This window comes from Hippocampus guttulatus, chromosome 19, assembly GCF_054856545.1.
Source record: "Hippocampus guttulatus isolate MCC_2025c chromosome 19, RoL_Hgut_1.0, whole genome shotgun sequence".
Taxonomy (NCBI): domain Eukaryota; kingdom Metazoa; phylum Chordata; class Actinopteri; order Syngnathiformes; family Syngnathidae; genus Hippocampus; species Hippocampus guttulatus.
In genome coordinates this window covers 5,206,970-5,230,246 of record NC_141279.1, presented here as the reverse complement: position 1 = coordinate 5,230,246, position 23,277 = coordinate 5,206,970, and the positions used below count along the sequence as shown (strand labels likewise).

Below are 23,277 nucleotides of genomic sequence, written 5' to 3'. Positions count from 1 at the left end.
ATCTACCTTATTTTCTGTCAAATTATTACTGTATATATGTTTTATGTTCAATAAACAAACAAACAAACAAACAAACAAACAACAAACTAATAACATGTAGATGCAGTTGTCCTTGTAGTGAGGACATAGAGTACTAGTACGTGAGCCTTAAGATGGATATCGAATAGATGTTCAAGTAGCAAGCATACTCGTGAGTAGAGCTGAAAGATTTAGAAAAATAATCTGATTGCAATTTATTTATTTCTCCTCGGTAAAAATTTAAACGTTCAAGCTCTGCTAGGAAGTCAATCTTGTACTAGTAGCTGTATGGAAAGCTGTGGATCATTTAGTTGATATCTCTGATCAGAAGGCTACTAGTATGTGGCACATGTTTACTCGTTGGGTCCAGTTGTGTTATTAGTGCAGCACAGTACTTAATGAGTATGTTTTAGTACTAGTAGTGGAACTAACACTACTAGTGTACTGCTGAATTCTCTTTACTAGTGATGACAAAGAGCACACTAGTACATCAAGGATATCGATTAGATGCTCAAAGGGCTTTCGAGTACACTCGTGCTGCTCCACATTTGCCATGAGGGGCCTTTTGTTTACGTCACGTGGGCGTGAGTTGATAGTTTGGATGAGAAACACACGGGCGGACTAACATGCGTCTGGTTGTCTTGTCTTCAGACCCAGCGATTTCCTTCAAAGGGCTGAGTCGGACTCTGGTCCCGGAGTTCAACGCAGACCAGCAACCGAGACCAGTCTCCTCGCCGCCGCCTTCCAGAGACTGTGAGCTGGACAGCGAAAGCACCGTCCTATAAAGGGAGGACGCACACTTCCTCTTTTTATACACACACGTGTGCACACACTCCAATACTGTTCTACCGATTATTTGGGGGGCAGGGTGGTTTTGTGTGCTATCGTTCCCAAATATTTTACCAAACTTACATGCAAAAATGCTCCGTTTTAGGTCATACGTTCTTGCCAAACTAACATTGGAGTTAGTTGGCAAACAAAAGATGATTATGGGCTACTTTGAGACTTTGGTGTGTGGTTTTTTTTTTTAAACGTTTGAAATGGCCTTAGAACATGAAATGACAAATGTATTCTTCAGCGGGTGGAACCAAAAACTTAGCGGTGACTGCAGGTTTCCAGTCATCTCAACTTTTACCTTTTTCCTCCCCCTTCCATCTTTTCTCTTGCTCTTGTATTTATTTACCTACCAAGTTTAAACATACACATTCCCTGTGGCTCGCCACACTTTGTGCAGTCAGTACATGTAAATAAAGCCTTAATAGGATGGAAACGTTGTAGATTTACTGTATGGAGAGCATTTATTGATATCTAGCTCGAGGTCCGTGTACATGTACCCTCTTTGTCCTCACTAAATAACACAACATGGTGAGTACTGGTCATTCTGCTACCACACAAGATTTGTCTTACTAGTGAGGTCAAAAGACTGCGCGAGTACCTTGACCTTGATAACAAAGATAATAAATAAATACGCAAACAGCTTTCCAAATACTGCTTTTTTTTTTTTTGTATTCGTGCAGTATTTCCGAGAAACTGTCTTGGTGTTTTCAGGGATGTCATATGAAGGTTATCTTAACCCTCTCGTGGTGTTAAAACGTGTTGCGGTTCTTTCGGGGCTGTTCCGAGTGCAAGAAACGGAGGGTTAGCTGCCCTCCCCGAGCCTCAAGCAGTCAGTATTTTTTGCCTTTCTTTAGAGTGTGATGAATGTAAGCGGAAGGAATCTTTCTGTAAAAATGCCTCTTTGTCTGAAGCCGATGTCGCACATGAGCACAGGCCATGAAACCATTTTTTGTACAAATTTTAAACTCCCCACTGAGCTGAGAACATGTATGCCCTCGGTAGTGACGTGCGGGACAAATATTTTATCTAATGGACGAGATTCCTCTCTTTATCTTGTGCGTTCATGTGTAATGCAGAGGTCCGGTTCCTAGAGAATTGACACGCAAAATGGTACCAATACAGAAAGTTTTGGATGCTGCAGTTGCCCTGGAAATATGTGATTCCCCCCCTCCGAGACAATCAAGTGTCCCCCCCATTTCCCCTCTCTGCTCCTGTCACACCTTGCCTTATACGCTTCCCTACTCCTCTTCCCGACACATCGAGACCAACAAATGCCATTCAACTAGAAGTGATGATGCTGCGTAGTTTTTGTATGTTTGTCGTCTGGTGAGCTGGAATATGGAATAAAATCTGTTATATGAATGCTTGGTTATACACCCTTTCCAAAGAAAATAAAGTATATGAAGAACTCAAGTCTGTCGCGGTTCTCTCCTTTGTGTTGTGTAAAGCTGATTTGTCACAATAGTTTTTTTTTCTTCCTTTTTACCTCATCTACAAATGATCCCACCCATCTGTCCCTTTCAAAAATCAGGTTTGCCCGCCGTTTCTCGAGTAGAATCCTCCAATGCTTCATGACGATGCAGGCCCTTCCTATGAGGATCACTCTCCTGACCTGTCATCAGACATGTAAGAAGTATTACTTTTCCAAAGAATACTTGATTTGTGCTGATAAAGTGTTAAAAAAATGTTGTGCTGTCCACCAGAAGTGAAATTCCAGCATGAACACAGTCCTGCATTTGTATCGCAGTGGCGTCAATCCAGATCCAAATAAAGACGGACTGTCAGCGTCACGAAAACAGCTATGTCAGAATTCTCTTCAAAGTGACACCAATTTTTTTTTTTTCCCAATGAGCGTGGTGCAAATGAAGAGGTGATACTTTCGAGCGGGATACTGTTTTATAGATCAAAAACATTGGGGAGGGGGGGCATTGATCCAAACGTAAGGGGTCAAACTATCACCGACTTCTACTAAAAACTCAACAGACCAAAAAAAAGTAAGGGGGAAAAAAAACTTGATCAATCCAAGTACAGTACGTTCATTTTTAAAATGGAGGTTGTTTGCTACCACCTGCACCAACATGCAACCGATTCAGAAACACAGTTACAATACTTAGCAGCAGTTCTGGTTGCGTTTTGTTTACGAGCGCTAACACTGCACTTTGAAAGCTGTGCAACACAGAAACAATACACTCCAGTGACTCTTGAACGACAAAATCAAAACCAGACTTGGGTGAGGAACGCCCGAGCACTCACAATGAAACCAACGAGCAGTGCATAGCCAAAATATGGGAATTTACAATCTCAATAACGCATCACAGAGTAGAAGTTCACCACAGCTACTGGTACACTGTGGCTGAGGTCACCATGACAAACACAATAGCACTTATCATGGGCCATTTACAGGTCCTTCCTTCGGTTCATGCCCGCTTATACAAGCAGGCCTTTGTATTGTTCAAAGCCAGAAGCTTCAAGAGAATTAATCACTTCTGTCGTGACACCGATTGATGATGCAAATTCTTCACTCTTCTTTTGTAATACCAGATTGAGTCATGTGAACTGTACCGAAAATGGCATGAAGTAGCCCGCAGTTGCTCCCTCTAACAAAGGAATTATATATAGATTTAATTTAAATTTTTATTTTATTTATTTATTTATTTTAATGAAAAATTTGCTAAGTTAGCTCAATTGACCCCAACAGTGTTTTCTCTAAACAATAACACTTAACAATTGACTCTTGTCCTTCGTCCAGCTATAATTAGTTCGTTATTTTCCATAATTTATTGCAAATTATTTTTGCGGACCCCCAAGATACATCTCATAGACCACAGAACATAAACTATCCTGAACTACAAGATAACTCTCCATGAACATTCTCATTTAGGACTTTTGTATTCTCCCAAATGTTGAACTGTCATGGAAATGTAAACTGTGAAACCTCTGTGAAGCCGCCTACATCTTTGCTAAATCCTTACAGCGTGACAAAATATATTTATTCTTTATAATCTTACAATAAACATCTGTAGCTATCTAGGCTATCATCTGCAGTAGTTTAAATTACATGGAATGGTCGGTCAAGTGCTGATTTTTGGGACAGCTCCAGTGAGCACCTGAAGTGACATCTCTTCTCCACACGGGGGCGCTTCTGTTTCCCTGCATGGGTGCTGGAGAAGTGGCTCTGCACTTTTTTTGGGGGGGGGGGGAGCGTTACCATGTGTGATTTTTGGCACTTTGGTAGTGGGGTTTGGACTGTGTTGCATCTACCAGGCCAGAGGGGAGGACAGTCTTGGACTTCTGGGATTTTCAGGGGTCTGAGTCTCATTGAGGGCTCGCTGGAAGGACAAATAAGGATCCTGTTAGTTAACGCACAGTGAAAACCTGCATATTCGTGACATGCTATTTGCAAATATCTATATCTTTTTAACTACTGAAAAATTCACCCAATCACTGTATTGTGCTCAGGCCAAAATCATGTCTAAAAACTGGCACCCGAAGTGCAAGATCGCTGGCTGATATACAAAGATACATGATGTACAAATACCAAATGACTTTTTTTCGAACAATTTTGACCCTCCCACATGCTCATTGTGATGCCACAACAACGCGTGAGTGTGTGAGCGTGGGCTGTGGCCCACGCCAGCTCCTGCGTGAGCATGCTCATTGTGTTTGTGTGCTTTTCTGCTCTCCCATTGTTCATGTAAACGCATGTCCATCTGCTTACTTAGAGACAATAATCGACATGAATGATTTCAAACCGTTGCCAAAAATAGCACCAAACTCAAAAGTACACAAACTGCAGTTTGTTTGTTTTCACAAGAACCGTTGACAATTTGTTTGAAGTTAAAAAAAATAATACTGTGGCCCCCTCCATCAAGTTGCCCATCCATGTCGTAAACTGAGGACCCCTTGTATTTTGACAGCCCACCAACAAAAACTCAACCGTTCCGATCCACCCGCTCACCTCAAATTTAGAAACGAACTCTGTGAAAATAGCAAAAAAGGAATCGGTGCTGGTGGATTTGCTGTCTTCTCCAAAGAAGGAAGCCACTTTGGAGAACTCCTCCATCGCTCGGCTCTGCAGGGACTCCAGAGACTGTATTGCGGGGTGGCTGTTCTCCAGAAAACTCTGTACGACGACACGCATTAGGACATGAAATATTAAAAGTGAATTCTCATCAACCGTGTCACGTTAGGGGAGGTTGAAGACATTAACTGGCTTGGCCCATGTTGTGTAACATACACTCATGACAGAAGCAAAGTGGTCCTCAGAGGTGAGAGGGATTTTCAGACATGCTGCTCTGATGTCCAGGATGATGGCCTGAATGTCACTCAACTCTGTGGTGACCACCCTCTGGTTCACTGGAGAAACAAGTGACCTTTGAAATGCTGCTCAAGCGGTTTCAAAAAATATATGGAGGCAGAATTTGGCAGCATGTTCTGCTCCTCGTATGAATTCCTTGCGTCTTACCCTTGGCTGCCAGAGGCACTGTGGGGAGGTCTCTGGAAAAGTTAAGCAGCTCCGGGAAATGCTGGCACAGAGACTTGGCCAGAATGTGGAGAAAAGTAGATTTCCCGTCCACCGTTTTGGTCGTGCTGAGCTAGCGGACGCAATGAAACCATTAGACGCGATCGATCGATCCGTCGAGACGAAAGCCGGGCCGTATACCTCGGTGAGGAAATTGATCTTAAAGCTGGTGGTCCTGTGGCTTTTGGGTTGGCCGTTGTTGAGGTAATTCCCCATAGCAAGTACAAACTGTGTGCAGTCGAAAGAGCTGATCAGCATCAAAATATGTAAAACAGAAAACCTACAGAATGCGCATTTATTAATTCTGCAACGTTAACTGTGTTCTACAGTAAGTCATTTTTATTTTTTATTTTTTGGCCGGTCTCCATCTTTTGGGGGGCCCTGCCAGATCTGGCATTGTATATTTAGAATATAATACAAAATGTTGAAATTATTAAGAGCAAGTATATATAAGTATGTGTAGTATAGGTGTACTTTTATATGAATCAAAGAATGTGTGATTGGTTTCACCTCGAGGATTTTGGCCAATTTTTTGCTGGTCTTCAGCTCCACTGAGGCCTTGTAGATGTAATCATAGGCCACCTTCATCTCTTCCATCCTCTCCTGCAAGGTGGTCTTGAAGTGGAGACTCCTCAGACGGGTCTTATACTCGGGTACCATCAGCATCTGGGACAGAGCACCGCTCGTGTTTGCATCTCTTCGAAATTGTGTTTTTTATTGTCAGTTTTGCGTAAGAGTCACCTGGAAAATGAACTGGTCGGGCTCGCTCAGTTTGGCCGGGTCTTGCTCAAACTGCTCGTACTTTTTGACTTCGTCCTCGTCGGGGGCGTAGAGCAGCAGCTGCTTGATGTGGGCGGGCTCCAGCCTGTCAGTGGTCATGTCCATCAGGACCTGCCGGAGCTCGTCGGGGGAGAGCTTCAGATGGGCGATGAGGATGGCTGTGAGGGGGGGAGGAGATCGGTAATTCGATTGAGGGTCGCCAATCGTGTGTGTACGAGTGATGGCTTGCTAATGGTGGAACCCCCGGGGAAGATCTTCCAGCCTTGAGGCGAGAACGAGCAAGGTTCCCTCGATCGCCATGGCAACACCGTGGAGAGTTAAAAACACTTCAAATAGCCAGCCAGCGCAGAGCCAGCACGAATGCTCTTAAGCTTACAGAAGCACTGTAACTAACCATCTCCGTTAACAAAAACAATTAGCGCCGCATGTGAGAAAAACAGCTGTGCCTCCCCCTGTCGCCATGGCAACTTGCAGCTTTCATCGGGAACACTTTTGCGAGGCGATCTCCTCCAGACCATTTTATTTCGTGCGACCAGTTAATGAAATCAAATTGAGTAAATTCAACAAAAATGGATTGCATTCACTTATGATCATTACTTTATTTACTTTTTTTTTTAAATAAAATACTTTACTTACACGCATTGTAGGCTTTCTTGTGAGACAGAATCTCCACAACGTCTTTCTTTTTTAAGTTCTCAGGCAGGAAGGTCGGCTCTGGTGGAGACACTGGTAATTAAACAACAGTGTGAGGATGACTTCTCCAGGCACCGGAGATCGATAACACACACACACACTCTCTCGCACTCCCATAAACAGTCAGACACACACATTCCAGGGTGATAGCTTAATAGCACAGTTCTGTCATGTGACTCTCTTGCAGCCACGGTTCACTGACTGATGAATGTGATTTTTTTTTTTTTTTTTTTTTTTCTGTGGCAGAACTGTGTTATCATTGGACCGGAGGTGGGTGAAAGGGGGGGTGCCTTATGGAGAATGGATTTGAAGACAAGGCGAATGGAGAGCAGGCCTCATCTACAGAACGTGACCGATGTGACTGTGGAAGTGCAAGCAAGACAAGGTCAGTAAACACAGACGGTATAGTGACATCCAACTTCTTCGAGAAATAAATCAAAATGGGGCAATATGAGTACAAAAAAAAAACAGCGGTAAAAGCTAAAAATTGGTGTAAGAAAACATTTCCAACAAATAGTGTGAGGTGGCAAGCGTGGTGAAATGGTGACAACGGTACAAAAAGGATGAGAAGGATGTCCACCACAACTTACTGGATCTGCGTTGAGGTCCAAAGTGCAGATCAAGGTCCAAATACTTGACCATGTCTGTGAGCTTGTCGTAGTCGGAATCCTCCCCGAGCTGAACAAAGAACGAGGACACATTGCGGGAATATTCTTACTCAGCGCTCAGCGGGATCGTAACATTTGAGTGGGTACAAGCTGCTCTTTTATTTGATTTTTTTTTTTTTTAATTCTGGTGTGCGAGGGTGTACTGTAGCATGCAGAGAGAGCCCACCTGACCCCAGATGGTTCCCTCGGAGTTCTCCACCTGCTCCCAGCGCAGCCTCTTCACGCTCATGTGATTGGTGTCTGAGGCTTGACCCGGTTTTGGGAGTGGAGGTGGGTCGCAGGGTGGGGGCAAGGGAGGAGGAGGAGGGGGAGGAGCCTGAAATGATGGAGCCCGCAGGTACCATGTTAGGAAGCCCTACTTTAGTGCAATGACGACAATGGAACAATAATAACACAAACAGTGTCTTGACGTCAAATAGAAGATTTCTAGATTCCCTCCACTGTTGTCCTTTGTTTCGTTTGTCACAGTCCTCTTTTTTTTTTTTTAAATAAGTAGAGGTACTACCTGCTGACACTCCGGCTCTTGTCTGGGTATTTTCGTGTGGCTGGAGAGGGCGGAGTGAGAGCTTGAGGGTTTGCTAAATGAGGCGGCGGGGTCTTGTTTGTGACTCCGCGGTGGGCTGTGATCTTCGATGGACCTGGGCAGCGGACCCTGGTAGCTGTGCTGGTGGTGGAGCTGATGGTGCCTGTGCAGGACGAGCTGGCTGGGCCGTAATGTCTGCGGAGACGGCAGCGGGGAGGGCTGGCAAATGGGCTGCGGTTGGCTGAGCTGGCGGGGGAGGTAACCGGGGCGGGACGAGCGCAGGATGGTGGTCGTGGTGAAGGTGGTGCGGCCGTGAGACAGCGTTTGGAAGCGCTGTTCGTCCGCATCCTCCCTGGTGGGCGGGACCTTGTGGAGCGGGGAGCGGTTGGACAGGAGGGTCCTCAGCGGGGGCGGCGGAGGTGGGATGATGGGATGGTGGGGCTGGAAGGGCATCCGACTGCGGGGGACGTGTTCTGGGGAGAAGCGGACGGGTGGCACGGGATCCGTGAACTGGACCGGAGGCGGTAACAAGACTTGGAAGGGTGGAGGGGGTGGGGGGCTCTGTTTCGGAGGAGGGGGGATGTGCTCGGAGCCAGAAGAGTAGCAGGGAGAGGAAACCTCGTCACTGCTACTGTGTTCCTCGCTGCTGCCACTGCTGAGTTGCCGATGCATGAAACCCGTGTCCTGATCCTCAGGGAAGCTCATCTGAGGGAGGAAACACGCAATCAGCTTTGCCAAACGTTTCTGTTTTTCTTATTGGATTCTTTCCAGTCTTGCGCCGCACGTTTGTTTTGGGAGACTATTTCCGTCGGCCATTTTTGAACAGGGAAAACACTTGTTCTTATTGGGTTTAACTCTGGTGATCGACTTGCCCGCTCACTGGCCCGATGTGCTTTGTCGAGTGTGGTGACAGTGCGCTGGGGCATTTGGTGGCATTTTTCTTTCAGTCGGTAGACAAATTGTTTCATTTTGATGATGTCACCATGCGATACATCATCAATGAAGCTTCGAGCGCCGTCCCAAAAGTAGCCATGCAAGCCCAAGCCACCTCAGTCAACAGCAAGAAGATGGCCTCCCTGTTCCAATACTTTTGCAGTGCAGTGTACATGAACCAAAAAAGCAATGCTTGATTATACCGTAAATATAAAATACAATATTAGCTCATTAGCACTTTGAATACATCTCGTTATGCTATTCGGCGGGTAGCAAATGTTTTTCTTCATCCATGTAGGACAAAAAAAAACCCCGATGGGATGGAATTAAAAATGTGATTTCCGGTCCTTTTAAGGCAGAAATACGATACTACCAACGATACGTCGATAACATTTTACTTACTGGCGCACCTCTTCTTCTGAAACCATGACAAGCACCTTGATATATCTGTTCATGTGACACAAGCGGTCATTGGGAGTAAACATTACAGACCCTCTCAAGTCAACGTGAAACACTACAATGCAACAAATAGCAAAAATGCACGGTTAAGATCAAGAAATGAAAATACAAGGTTTCCCCTCACCTCCTCATAGTCGTTCTCGCCCGGTACGTAGTCATCCGCCAGCGTGACCCGCTGGCCCAACTGCTCGCTGAGGGCATCGAGGAATTTGTCGGTATCCCGGCTGCGGGGCGGGCGGGAAAAGGTGAACAGCTTCTTGCGGCGGCCCAACGTGCCGGGGCTGTGTTGGGGAGACGTTGGGGGGCTCTCCAGGCTGACGTAGGGATTGGAGTCCACGCTGCTTTGGTGGTGGATCCCGTAGACGTTGGTAGGGAGGGGCTCCTTCCAGGTGAGGGACAAGCCTGACTTCCGGTTGCCTGTTTCCAATTTACCGTCATACGGTCGCATGATGAAAGGAGATCACAAAAAAAGAAAAAATGGGTGCGGGACGTCATGTTTTCTTTTAAAATGATGACGCTCTAATCTGTTTTTATCCTCAAACAGCGATGACAACAAACAAGTGACTAAGATACATTGGGCCGTGATGCTCACATGAGTGTTTTGATTATGTAACAATGACACATCGCTCATTTTGCCATCGCGGCCCAACCAAATTAGAAGAGAACGCGATCTTGATGGCGACTGAAGCACTTTTGGAGTGTGCGCGTCTGAGAGCATGCGGACGGACGTAGATTGCGGTGGGTGTTTTGGAGTACCTTTGAGAGGGGGAAGCGTGAGGGGGGAGAGAGAGCGGCCGTAGGCCTCAGTCTGTCCCGGCCCCTCGGACTCCGCTGGGGCGCCCCCATGCAGCGGAGACACACTCTTCCCTGCGTACACATTCTCCAGCTCCGTGTACACACCTGACATCTATGAGTGGAGGCATGATTAGCGCACGTTGGGGCGGTACTCTACTTTGAAGGTCCGCCCCTGCTTCAGTCAAATTGATCGTAAGCTATTGTTAGCGGCTGACCTTCAAATGACACAAGAGCACAGCATGGCGAGCTTTTGTTCATGCCACCGCAGGCGTTGTACCTACATGGCTGAGGTCAGGAGACTCGGGGAAGGAGGTTCCGTCTCCCGACTGCCTCTCCTCCTGGCTGCCACATTCATCCACATGAATTCCTGAAGCACAATAAAGCATGAGGAGTGACACTTTCTTGCATCCTTCCCCAGATGAGAGGAGAGAGGATGAAGAGTCGCGCGGAGGAGCGAAAGGCGGATGCTGGAAAGCGAAGCGGACAATCGTCACAGATGCAACAAAGGTAATATTTTTGCGAGCGACTGACAAGGTTGAGCGTGGAACACAGCCAAAGAAATATGCATGTTAGCTGCACTCAAAATGTCAAGTCAACAAACTTTGCTGTTGTGAAAATCGCCTTTCCTGATTTTCACAACAAAGAAATGAGTTTGCATAACAACGTGCGGCGCTTTGTGGCGCTGACTAACATTGTCGCCATAAATGTCATTTATATTTTGAAGTTTTTCCAACTTAACTCTTTCATGCACCTAACCCTGTAACCCGATAACATGAGAAACTGTCCCTTAAAGGGTTAAATGACTGTTTTAGGCCCCCCCAAAAATACAAGTTGTGATTATTATTATTTTTTTAACAGCGTGGTCACTACAAAATGCAAAAAGCTGAACAAAACCAAAGATTTTAACATTTATATTTTTGTTCCTTTTAATAAAGGGAGACAGCTCAAAATTGACCTCATCTACATTTTCTTCTTCTTTTTTTTTTTTTCTTTTTTTTAGCAATTGCCGATTGTCCCATCCGCTGGGACGACGGGCTTTTGCTTGCCATTCCTGGTGGCATTGCAGCGTACCCATTCCCAGGTGAGTTCCGATGATGCAGTCGTCAGAACTCCTCTCTCGCACGCAGCCGCGATACGATGTCCCAGATATTCGCACTGAGCTGCTTCTCCGGTGGTGCTCTGAACCCGCTTCGGGCTCTAATACGGCTGCAGCAAAACACACACACACACAGTAAACAAACACAAATCATTGAAACGTTAATTACCCTTTCACCCCCGGGCCAATCGCGGAGGTGAAAATAATATGAGAGCAAGTGGCTTGTTCCACTTAAATAGTTGCTTATCCAAATGCTTCAGCTCACCGCTGCTTTTGAAACCCAGGAAGCGTGACAGCTTGCTTTGACAGCGTTCCTGCTCATCGTAAGTCAGCAACTGGTAAATAAATTGCCAGATCAGCTGCTTAGCCGGCGTGTCCAATACTGGGAATACATCTACTATAAGGGTGTCCACATTCCTGGGGGAAAAAAAGCACAAATACCACAGATCATATTGATGTATAGATGGGTATTCTCAGCATTTGTAACGGAACGGTGGATGAGGAGGAAGGTGTAAACAAGATTATCAAACAGTGGGAGGACATTTGTGTTGTTTGTGCCCTTAAGTGATTTTTTTTCCCCCTGTACTATTTAGAGTCGAATGGCTGCTTTGCCTCTTGTCACGTTTGCATCATAAGAAACGCAAACATAAAACAGAAGTCGGAGTATCTTCACCGTCAAATCTCTTCCCCGCATTTGCTATCACTGTAAAAATCACAACTTGTGGGGGGGGGGGGGGGGGGGGGGGTTGTAATTTAAGTAGGAACAGCTTGAAAATGTAAATTATTGACATTTATGGCAATGCTGTTAGCTAGCACAACAAAGTAAGCGAGTTTGCGACCAAACAATTTGCTGAGTTGTTTTTAGTTCTAGCTTTAAGTCGGGAGTCGATACAAGGGACAAAGAGCCTCCTCGTTGCTTTCCCCGTGTATTCTATATTGTCCCCCCTCTTTTTCTTGCCTGCAACATCATCACCAGTGAACTCTACTGTACAGTTTCCAAGGCAACAGCAACTCTTCTTTCAGTGCTTGTCAATGTATGCCAAATACAGTATATCAATTTTTTTTTTAACGCTATTGCTCTTTTTTGGGGGGGAGGTTCAAGGAGAATTTTCAAGTGATATGCTGACCTGTGCTGAAAGAAGGTCTCCAGGGCCTTGCAGACAGTGTACCGTTCCTGGATTGTCAATAAGTGGTCCAGCTGCTGGCCGAATGTCCGCCCGTGGACTTTGATGCTTGGCGGAAGGATCTCTGCCACCCACTGGAGGGAGCTGAGGACAGGAGATCTAAGCAGCAAGGCACATTTTCACACTGTCATACTTCATGTGCTTGAACAAGTTGTCCCCTGCATTTTGAAGTTCTCACCTAGAGCGTGGCAAGGTGTTGGAAGACAGACTGGGAGTTTCCTCCGCTTCTCTCGGGTCTGAGGAGTAATCAGACGGACCGTCTTCTATAACCAGCGTGGGCATCGCACCGCTGCCCTGCAGCATTGACACCACCTTTTCATGGGAACAGTTCCTACGCAGGGAACATGGCGTAATAAACAGAAGGTGGGTGAAACAAGTGATGTGCTTTTAGTCGTACCAGAAAGAAAAGATGACTCATAATGTTTCTACAGTTCAAGTGTACAATAATAAGATCAATAACAATAGAAGTACCATAAGTACTCGCTTTGCAAAAGTGCAAAGATACTTTTTATCATCTTTGGAAATGTCATTTGGTTCGGACGAAAAACATTTGCCCCGAGTGAGGCTCGAACTCACGACCTTCAGATTATGAGACTGACGCGCTGCCTACTGCGCCATCGAGGCTTATACTCAACGGCCCAACTATGACAACTTGTTGAAAAATAAGCGGTCGCATATGGGGAATGCAAGGAGGGTGTTGGAAATTGAGCGGCAACGCACGCCACAATAAATATATATATATTTACCAGGATATTGATTATGGATTGGATATGGTTTTTATTATAGAATGCGTGATGGCAATCATCTGCATTTGCATGGGGAATCTGCGCGGCGTTGTGCAGCCGTGCTCTCTGCGCAAGTTACAGGGACGGCGTGTTTATGACTTCAAAAACTGTGTTCCATCACATCAACGTCATTTTTTGCATGTGATTAGTTGAAGTAATCGTAAATTATATGACATAGGCGCGCCTCCCTTACCGCTGCAATGTTTCACCGGCTTCCCTTTGCTACGGAAAGTCGAAAGAGACAAACCTAGTGAACGTCGTTTACCGCTAGATGGCAGTATATTACTCACACTAAACCTTTAATTCGAACCCAGAAGTCAAAGTGATTTGTTGGACTTTGTTCCTTTAGAACGTTTGATTCATCCCAGTTCCTTGTTAGCCGATTTTGTTTTGGAAATTACGATGTTTTTACTTAATACAATTTACCTATTGTTCAGGCTGGCCAGTGTCTACCGTTATTTCTGAATTTATATTCAGTTTCTCCTTTTTCACTCCCACCCGTGCCCTCTGTGATCCATTGGGCAAAAAGTTGAATACTGAGAACTACGATGCCTCCTACGAGAAAAGTTCTTATATAAAAAGTCGTCACTTGCACGAGCTACTTACACACACAATTACCTTCACTCATATTGGAGCTCAGCTCCATTCTGTCTACCTCCAGATACAAAAAGATTGATGTGCTCATAAGTGATGTGCAAGCGCATTGCTGAATTGTGACATTTTGATGTTGAGCTGACACTGACTGTATAGTCAGTCTCAATGCAGCAACAGTGATATAATACCGAGTTCAAGATTATGACAGTAACAAAAAAAAAAGGCCTCTGTGATGGATTATCTAACTCAGCGGCAGTTGGCGATACACATCGTAATATTTGCAGTGAGACGAACCCGTTTCAAAAGGATGATAATGTTGTTATTGAGAATACGAAACCTGAGCTGACCTCATATCCAGTCCATTGAGAAAGAGGATGCGGTCGCCCGGTTTAAGTCCACATTCTTCAGCCGGACTATCTGCGAGGGAGATAATGCCCGAAAATCAGACACAAGTGAGGAGACCCAACAAAAAGTGAAGCATTAGACTCCAACGCAAACTTGCTGTTTTCCAGCAATTTGTAGTGAAGTTCCACAGAGGTGACATGCACACCGGGATAATTGTGGCAGCGGTGACAAATGTGCTTTTGTCAGTCTTTGTATGACACCCAACAAGAGCACCGACGATCTGATGTCCAGGTGACATTTTGTGACATAACGTAACCCCGCTCCCAGGAGAATCTATTAAGCGTGTGCTGCGACCACATCGAGTGTCATCGAGGTGTCATAGATGATCCGTGATGGCGATGAAAGTCACGCCAGCCGCCTCCACCATCTCCATACCATCCTCCATAAGGCCCACTGAGTCAACGTGTTCTCCGGCACATGTTGGTGGGAGATGGCGGTGGGCGGAAGCTGTGCCGTCATCGCTGAACACGCGCAGAAACAAGCGCGCACGCGAAGCTCGGCTCACATGTCCAGGCGGGGGTATTCTACTGCTCTTCAGTTTCATTTAATAATAGGTGAAATAACCACACCAAAAAAAAAAAAAATTGACGTTAGTTAGTATAATATTGTATGAATCTCCTAGAATTACATAAACACCATTTGGCCAAAAAAAATGGTTACTAGGAAACCAGTTCTTCGGTTCTTAAAACTGCAAAATGTTGCCCTCATGCACCTTAGTCTACTCGTAGAGCTTTTCAAATTTCATCTGTGAGTCAAATTAGCTTCCCGCTACATTCATTATGAACAAAAGATGCCCTTCAAGCCCAGGAGCTGAAAACAGCAACAGACTCAGCCACCCCGCGCGTGCGCGCACGCACCTCCGGCACTTAATTGGGTATCAAATATAAAGACAGAATCACACCTGCGATGACTGAATCGATGCAAACCGGAGCGTGACCCCGCAGCGTGAAGCCAAAGGTCTTCTTGCCTCTGTAGACGCGGATGAGCCTGTTTTGAGATTGAGAATACAGGTGAAGTGCCGTTCCGCGTCTTTTAGCACGCACAAGGGGAATGGAAAGATATTTACGGGAAACATTGGAGCAGGGAAAGGCAGGTTGCCATGGAGATGACTCAACTCATGCTTTGTTGATAAGTAAACAAGGGGCAAGAGGCCAACGATGTTCTTTATAGGTTGGTAGCTGTTACATAAAAGTGATTGCAGATGGGTGGGTGGTGTACAATGAGGGGAGGGGGGCAGGGGGGGTCCACGAGGTGGGTGTTGGGGAAAGGGAGGCGCACCAAAAGATTGGCGCTCATGCAGCTCAAGGCCGTTTTGACTCCCCAACGTCAGCCTATACAAAGCAGCTCATCACTCTCCAATCATCAACAGCCCCCCCCCCCCCCCCCGCCGACTATTACATAACATAACTCCAGGGGAGACAATGGCTTTGTGGAACCCTTCAAAATTACATCTGGCACTTTATGGAGCAGCTCCACAACGGCTGAATGGTCGATGTGACTTAACTCCAATGTGAGGCAATCTGCAATTTGGTATATTTCAGGTCATATTTTTCCCTTCCTCAATTGGTTTGGGAACAAACATGCAACATTCACAAGTTATGGCCTTAGTCACTGTGTTGTTCGGTCTAATTCAAAGAAGTTGTATTTTAACCCTTTTGTGGACAGCGGACAGCTTATCGTGTTATCAGGTTACAGGTTTTATCACTACTGGTGCATGAAAGGGTTAGAAGCATTTGTTAGGTTCCACAAATTACGATATTATTTTGAGGAAAGAATCTATTTTTAGGCGGCCCGGTAGTCCAGTGGTTAGCACGTCGGCTTCACAGTGCAGAGGTACCGGGTTCGATTCCAGCTCCGGCCTCCCTGTGTGGAGTTTGCATGTTCTCCCCGGGCCTGCGTGGGTTTTCTCCGGGTACTCCGGTTTCCTCACACATTCCAAAAACATGCGTGGCAGGCTGATTGAACGCTCTGAATTGTCCCTAGGTGTGAATGTGAGCGTGGATGGTTGTTCGTCTCTGTGTACCCTGCGATTGGCTGGCAACCGATTCAGGGTGTCCCCCGCCTACTGCCCGGAGATGGCTGGGATAGGCTCCAGCACCCCCCGCGACCCTAGTGAGGATCAAGCGGTTCGGAAAATGGATGGATGGATGAATCTATTTTTATTTGTGACATAGTTTGCTGCGTGTTGTATATTCGCGAACGTGCAACGGATGCTTCGCGATACTTTAATCGGTCTCAAATGAGCTCCGTTTCTCTATTCATTGTTTGAGATGAGAGGTACGTACTCACCTCTGATTTGGTCCAATGGGAGGATGTGTCGGTACTCCGGAGACTGACTTCCTGTGGGCTCTGTCTCTTTCCCCCTCGCCCCTCCCACCAGGTTCGCCTCCATCCCGGGGGACCGAACTGGCCCGTTTGGTCCCATGGTGACGGTCCGAGTGGTCCTCGCTCCGGCTGCGACGGATTCTGCCCTGCGGTTCGCTGATGCTCTTACTGCGACGCAGCCTGTTGATTACGTTCTGGGAGACGGATTCGTCGAAGCGCTGTCGGTGCTTCTTGGGAATGAAGATTCTGGCCAACATGGCAGCATGTGAAGAAAACGGCAAGGTGAGATTAGTCCACCAGCGTCACCTCAGAGAGTCAGCAGAGTTGAGGGTCTACAGTACGGGTCCAAATTGGATCCACTTATGGAAACAAATGAATGGATAAACATCCACCAGGTCCTCCCGTGATATTTACATCCAGTCTAATCTTGATAAGGCCTCCAGTTTTAAAGGTAGACAGGAAAGAGCCTTTAACAGACAACTTGACAAATCCTTCCCCTGTTGTAAAAAACTCAGAGAAAGCAAAGACTGAAGGGAGTTGAAGGAGAAGTCAAAGAGATGGAGACTGCTAGCGGGAGTCGGAGTGCGGCAGTGTGAGGAAGCGGAGCCTGAATACGGCAAGAGAAAAAAAAGGTGTGGGAGTGAAAGAGCATGGGATTCCTCCTCGGCTACCTCCCTCTTTTCTTTTTCACTCTCTCTCTCTCTCCATCTGCAGCATCTCCCACACTTCCGCCCATTCGTCACCTCGGTATGAGCACAAAGCAGGAAGCTGTCATCATCTTATTGACCCGAGACCTGGCCACATTTGCCAAATAATTAAACCAAATTGCTCAGTGCCCACCATCATCCTGTATTATTATTTTTTGTCCAGGAAGTAAAAGACAATTGAGAATAATTCGACAGCAAAAATTCCCTGAAGTTGAATCATTTTTAACCCTTTCAGGGACAGCGGTCACTGCAGTGGACAGCTTATCAGGTTACAGGTTGTCATTATTGCTGCATGAAAGGGTTAAACGGGTCTTCTGAATCATAACAAACATCAGAAGACGGCATTGAAGGTCATTTTATTTTTGCTTTTTAATTAGTTCAATGTCTATTTGGACAGCTGGGTATTAACTTGCTCTCACTGCCTTTGTAATTTTTTTTTTCATTTGATTTTCTGTGTTTGCGTGTGCTCGCACGTGCGCGTGTCCATGAGGCGACGGGTAGCTCCGATAAACAGAGCCACGGGATTTAAATAAATGTTCCGCAGCCATGTAGGTGTCGACACCCACACAGCCCCTCGCTGTTTGTGTTGTCTGTGTCTCTTCTGTCATCTATTTGTACCAGAAAGCTTATTACAGTATGTCTACTGTGTGTGTGCGTGTGTGTATTTTGTCTTTTGGAACATCGCTGTTATTTCCAGAAGTAATGTGACTGATGTGTTGAAACAGGGAGCTCACCCCCCCCCCCCCAAAAAAGTTGCTTGCCTCCACTCTTGGAAACTAAACGAGTGTCCCGATTTGACCTCATTTATCAAGGAAGAGAGAATCTATAATTATCTGATAGAAGCGTGCAGGGGTGTATTTCTCCAAAGGCAAAAATGACGAGCAGATAACTACAAAGAGCAGACCTCGTTTCATTACATGTGGAGGCCTTCAGATGTGACTCAGAGGCAGGCGAGTGAGACTAAACTGTAAAATTGACTCTTCGCTAGAGAAAAAAAAAAGAGCAATGATTCGTCTGTGTTAAAGGATAAAAGCAAACAATGAGGCAAAGGATTCTTTGATTCAGGATCTGCAAAACTCGAACTTAAGCATCGACTCTGTGCTTATATGTATCATTCCAGACAACCACTCTTGAACACTGTGACTTCCAATTTTTCATCAGAAGCCACAGGACGAGCACTTTAGTCGGCGTTACGTTTTTTGTTGTTGTTGTTGCTACAGTTTGTAATGTCGCTCTCCGTGGTCCTGAAGTTGCAGCATACAATTACCGCACTTTTTGTTCCCTGGCTTGGCCCCTTATAGGATCAGTCAATCTTACACAGGAGACACAAGCGATATCTAATTCCAAGAGTACACTTTATTGAAGCCATAAAAAGCGGGGGGAATAAAATTTTTTTTTCGATCAGTCAGCAAGATTTCGGCACAAATGAGAAGCCACGACGACAACCAAAATTCAATTGCACTATTAAATTATCGTCATGGCAACAGACTTATAATGCACTCTGTATGCACTATAATACTATCAGTGGTTTCATCTTGACATCTTGTCAGCTATGTTTTTGACACACCAAAAAAAATAATAAAAAACCCACAGGATCACATTTGCAGTGCTGCATTTCAACCGCACCTGCAGCCTCTGCCTAAACACTATCATTACCGACGCTATTCAAAAAAAGGCAGCCCTGAAGAGCAGAAGCCAGAACCGCTCTCCCCAAAAGCACTTTTCAGTTCACGAATACAAAAAAAAAAAAAAAAGCAATAAAGATGTCCACTTTCTTCACACAATAACATAAATCCAGACACGAGAAAAGAGAAAGTGTACTCACCCGAGGCAGTTCATTGTTTTAGCGCCGACCCATGGTTGCAAACTAATTACCAAAACACCATCTGAGCCATTGGAGTAGTCAACACGGTATCAAACACACCTCTGACTAAATTACCACGTTTGAGAGGGGGATAAAAAAATATATATATATATCGGCGAGAGCATTCAAGAGTCCTTCACCACCAAAGTGTCAGGTGGAGACGGACCACAGAGAGAGGGAGGACTGGAGGTGGGGGGGGGGAGAGTAAGGGGGGCTTGGAGTAAGATAACGAGAGGGCAATACAGACAAACAGAGCAGAAGACAAATATCCCCTTGGTGAGAGAGTTGTGGAAAGGCAAATCATAAGGAGGCCATTAATCCCGCTAGTGCTGTAGACGCAAGGAGTGCCCTTCATCTATTCGTGGCAAAAAAGAAAAATAATTGTTGAATCACGCTTAAAATTTCAACCTTGCTTCAGATTGGAGAAGAAAAAAAACCTGCCTGCTCTTTTCATGCTGGAAACCCTTCTTACAGTATGTGGAGGCTGGTGTAGTAGTTGTGGGTAACCAGCCAGAGTAGTACGAAAATAATTGGCAGCTTTTATTGGCTGCACTTGTGGAGGAAGAGCAATCTGTGGACAAAACTGTCAGGGGAATGGAGAGGGGGGGGGGGGGGAAATAAGACTGCAGTCTCTTTTGGACTGTAGACAAACAGATAATTCAGGCTGTCTAAAATTGATTTTTTTTCTTTTCACATGAGGTTATTTGGAGTGATTCCAGTCTGATGAATATCCTGAAACACCAGATGGACCGCTTCAAAAATGAAAAGAAAAACAAACCCAGTCATTCCTCAATCAAGAATGTTTAAAAACCTGCAGCGAGACTGATCTGACATCCAGCTCGTCAGAGACTTAGGGGTCTCTGTGGATTTAACCTGGGTGACAGATGGAAGTGCCTCTTTCGGTATTACTGTGAATGAATCCCCGTAGATTATTTGAGCAGGACAAATTGTTTGTTTGGTCTCTGGACTTGGTTCGACGCAACACGGAGAAAAAAATATTGGGGGTGATTACTTTAAAACTCACTCATGTCATAATTCTATTCTTGCGTGTCTCCAGCAGGTGGCAGAGGAGGGCCTTCCCTCCAGCGTGCGCACCGGCTGCCAATGCTTCATCAGTTTGCCAAGCATTTAAGGACTGCCAAACCTCTCACCTGATACTGGAGACGAGCTGTCGATGGTCATCAGTGATGAGGATTTCGGGCAAGACGGAGGCCAACCAGTCGACATTCTTCTCCGCCGCGTATTGCTTCAGCACGCTGAAGAGTCTCTCCTTCACGTTGGGCTCGTCGCTTAAAATCTGCTCAACCTGGTGGTGAGAAAGTAACGATCCAAATGAGTGGAGTATAAATAAATCTTAATAAATATTCTGGTGTGTCTGCTACCTTCCTGTTGAACTCCAGGGCCTTGTATTTCCGGTCCGCTCTTGTGCTTTCCCCTCCGATCCGGTTATCCTCCATGCTGAGGCTGACTTTCTGCCTCGTGCCGAGGCCCAGCACGCCCAACCGCAAAGTCCTCCCCTGGGACGACTTGATGAGCGCCGCGGCCATCTCGTGCTGCCTGACAGGGATGCCGTTGACCTCCATCACGCAGTCGCCTGCCCTCAAACCCGCACGGCCCGCCGGGGAGCACGGTAAGCAGTCCTCCACCAGCAATGGGCAATCTCCCACAATGGTGAAACCGTAACGGCCATCAGGACCTGGTACGATGTCCATCTGTAAACCCAAAATACACAATACTGGAAAAAAAAAAAGAAAATCGCACAAATCCGTAAAAGTATTTGTTTTATCACAAACCTGCTGGATACGGGACACCACACCAATGCTGGGCGGGATGTTCTTCTGCGTCTGGGCGATGGCAACAACAGCTTGCGGACAAAGCGTTGACACATTGTGGCCTTCGATTTCCAACACTTGATCTCCAGCCTGAAGGCCGGCCAGTTGGGCGCTGCTTCCTTCCTCTACAGACAGGATGTAGCTCGGTCCATTCCCACCAAGCTGGAATCCAAATTCCTCTGGCCAGCCCTGGTTAGACGCCGGCATGCTGAGGACTGGAGTAAGAGGAGGGTGGGCAAGGAGGTCGTTAGGTATTTTTAATTGAAATGGGGAAAAAGCCTTGAGAGCCCCCATAATCCCCAAATGCCTCGTATTGTAATTTTTAATTCAATTGGTGTTAAAAAGGAAGAAAAAAAGATGCATTCAAATCAACTGACGTGACACAAAAACTCTCCATCGAATATTCCACTGGAAAGAATGCCGTCTTATCTTCTGCCTACAATTGCCTCAAACTGGAGCCAGAGTAGATTTCTCCACCCTGAACCTTCCATACGATGACATACAGCACAGTCCCCCCCCCCCCGATCTGGTTCACAAAGTGCATATGAGCCAATTTAAATTGAGTCTTTGCAGAGATTGGGACCTTCGTGACCCGAGAAAAGAGGTTCCCACTGCAAACGTTGAAGTTTACCTCTCTGAACTACTTCACAAAAATAGCTTGAGAATTATTCGCACACGAAAGAGACAATTGACATGAAATTAAAGAGAACACAAGAAACCACTCACAGAAATCTTTGGATTGACACCGAGAGCTCCGTTTGGTCTGGCGCAATGAAGATCTGCTTTTTTTGTTTTGCAAAAATTTCTTCATTTTCAGCCTTTAATTGCAGAACGTCTTCCCAGGTCAATGTAGATTTTTAAAAAATCGTCCTTATCACCCCGTGACACAGAACCCCATAAAATAGAGTCACAAGATCCAAAGAAGTGAGGGCTGAGTTCTCATGAAAAGCAAATCCGGTCTTTTGATGAGTTTATGAAGGAGTCTGTCCTGCGTCTCATCCCTGATTCATCCCAGGGCCGAGATGCTCGCTGTGTTCATCAGAAAACTGGGACGCCGCCACCCGTGCACTTGATTTCCTTAATAATTCACTCTCCGAAAAAGGCTATTGTGAGGCCTCATTTTTCTATAAATACACCGGCGTGTCTTTTTCCGCCTCCTCTTCTTGTGGCTAGGTGGCTCTCCGAGGAACTGCTCCTGGCCCAGAATCACTCCGAGTTGATGTCAGGAAGCCTGATGAGGAGGACTAATTGGAACGTCAGCCTGGAATTCTGTTCGTCCTCGATTATGTGTGCGCACTTTAAACGCTTCGGTCCATTAAGAAGCAGGAGTAGCCATTCAAGACTTAAGGCTGCAGGATTAGATGGATTATTTGTGGGCTCTGTAGCCCTACCTCCATCTCCCAACATCACAATGCAGCTTTAGTAGAAACACATGCTCACCGTCTCTGGTTGGATATTAACCCTTTCATGCACCCTGTAAACCTGTTAACACGGTAAGCCTGATGGTCGACCGGTTAGCGCGCCGGCGTCACACTGCAGAGTTGCAGGGTTCAATTCCGGCATAGGCCTTCCTGTGTGGAGTTTGCATGTTCTCCCCGTGCCTGCGCGGGTTTTCTCCGGGTACTTCGGATTCCTCCCACGTTCCAAAAATATGCGTGGTAGGTTAATAGAACACTCTAAATTGTCTTTAGGTGTGAGCGCAGATGGTTGTTTGCCGATGTGTGCCCTGCGACTGGCTGGCAACCAGTTCGGAGTGTTTTGTTTTTTTCAAGTGATCATTTCATTCGATAGTTCTTATCTTATTTGGTTCTGTGATGCAAAAAAGTAATATACTGTTATCAGGACATTACGGGTAAAACTTTGCATTCGACCATATCAAACCTTGAAATTTATTCTGCAAAATGCTGTCGCTTCACCGGCAATGTACGAATATTAAATTACGTCTGTACTGAAATCAACAATGAGTACATTTGAAATCAACAATATCAGTCCAACAGTGAGGCATTTTTACAAGCAAAAGAAAAGATGCAAAGTATTTAAAAGCAGGCATCTCATACCTTTGTCGGCAGCATCAATAACTCCTGGACATTTTGCTCCTTTCTTTTTTCCCAGCAACAGGAGCTGTAATATGAGTGTCAGGACCAGTTAGCAACTAGATCCAGTAAGTGTCTTGTGTTGCCTTGTCTTCTTTCACGGTGGATTACAGTAACCGGCACATCAGAAAAATCACACTCGAGCTATATGAATATTTTATTTT

At 45.7% G+C, this 23,277-nt stretch overlaps 2 protein-coding genes and 1 non-coding gene across 16 annotated transcripts in view; 1 reads left to right on the top strand and 2 right to left on the bottom strand.

The window, feature by feature from the left end:
• Positions 1-12,564, top strand: part of arhgap17a (Rho GTPase activating protein 17a) — a 32,913-nt gene extending 20,349 nt beyond the window's left edge. For 8 of the 11 annotated variants that reach the window (XR_015097442.1, XR_015097444.1, XR_015097443.1 and 5 more), the window contains 6 exons: positions 670-806; positions 2,388-2,481; positions 7,097-7,235; positions 10,647-10,735; positions 11,229-11,309; positions 12,420-12,564. Coding sequence is in view for 3 of the 11 variants with exons in the window: in XM_086099216.1 (XP_085955342.1) it covers positions 670-803 (134 nt within the window). In the remaining 8 variants the exon portion in view is untranslated. Of the gene's footprint in view, positions 1-669; positions 2,269-2,387; positions 2,482-7,096; positions 7,236-10,646; positions 10,736-11,228; positions 11,310-12,419 lie in introns of those variants that run through there. The other 3 variants (XM_086099216.1, XM_086099217.1, XM_086099215.1) reach the window with 1 other exon arrangement.
• grid2ipb (glutamate receptor, ionotropic, delta 2 (Grid2) interacting protein, b) lies at positions 2,733-23,155 on the bottom strand. Of its 4 annotated transcripts, none has more exons than XM_086099213.1 (26): positions 23,078-23,155; positions 20,982-21,235; positions 20,571-20,900; positions 20,340-20,494; positions 16,582-16,863; positions 15,194-15,279; positions 14,235-14,304; positions 12,687-12,839; positions 12,452-12,607; positions 11,590-11,741; positions 11,300-11,434; positions 10,510-10,595; positions 10,190-10,340; positions 9,558-9,850; positions 9,377-9,421; positions 8,024-8,746; positions 7,685-7,834; positions 7,441-7,528; positions 6,794-6,883; positions 6,119-6,315; positions 5,888-6,043; positions 5,519-5,605; positions 5,321-5,450; positions 5,093-5,211; positions 4,814-4,978; positions 2,733-4,184 (listed from the first exon to the last, which is right to left on the bottom strand). In XM_086099213.1, exons 2-26 carry the CDS (start codon positions 21,225-21,227, stop codon positions 4,113-4,115), a joined length of 4,317 nt encoding a protein of 1,438 aa, XP_085955339.1. In that variant the 5' UTR covers positions 21,228-21,235; positions 23,078-23,155; the 3' UTR covers positions 2,733-4,112. The 4 variants fall into 4 exon arrangements, with proteins under 4 accessions (XP_085955339.1, XP_085955336.1, XP_085955337.1 ...); XM_086099210.1 differs by lacking the exon at positions 23,078-23,155 and adding an exon at positions 21,747-22,208; XM_086099211.1 differs by lacking the exons at positions 9,377-9,421; positions 23,078-23,155 and adding an exon at positions 21,747-22,208.
• Positions 13,060-13,132, bottom strand: trnam-cau (transfer RNA methionine (anticodon CAU)). The gene has a single exon. It is a non-coding gene; the product is annotated as a tRNA-Met (tRNA).
• Positions 23,156-23,277: the final 122 nt, after the last annotated feature.

Coding starts and splice junctions, on each gene's coding strand:
- grid2ipb (XM_086099210.1), bottom strand. CDS start 21,831: ATGAAGAAATTTTTGCAAAACAAAAAAAGCAGATCTTCATTGCGCCAG. Junction 16,864..20,339: donor CAGCTCGTCTCCAGTATCAG/GTGAGAGGTTTG, acceptor CATGTTGGCCAG/AATCTTCATTCCCAAGAAGC. Junction 12,840..14,234: donor CTCAATGGACTGGATATGAG/GTCAGCTCAGGT, acceptor TTCCCTGCGTAG/GAACTGTTCCCATGAAAAGG.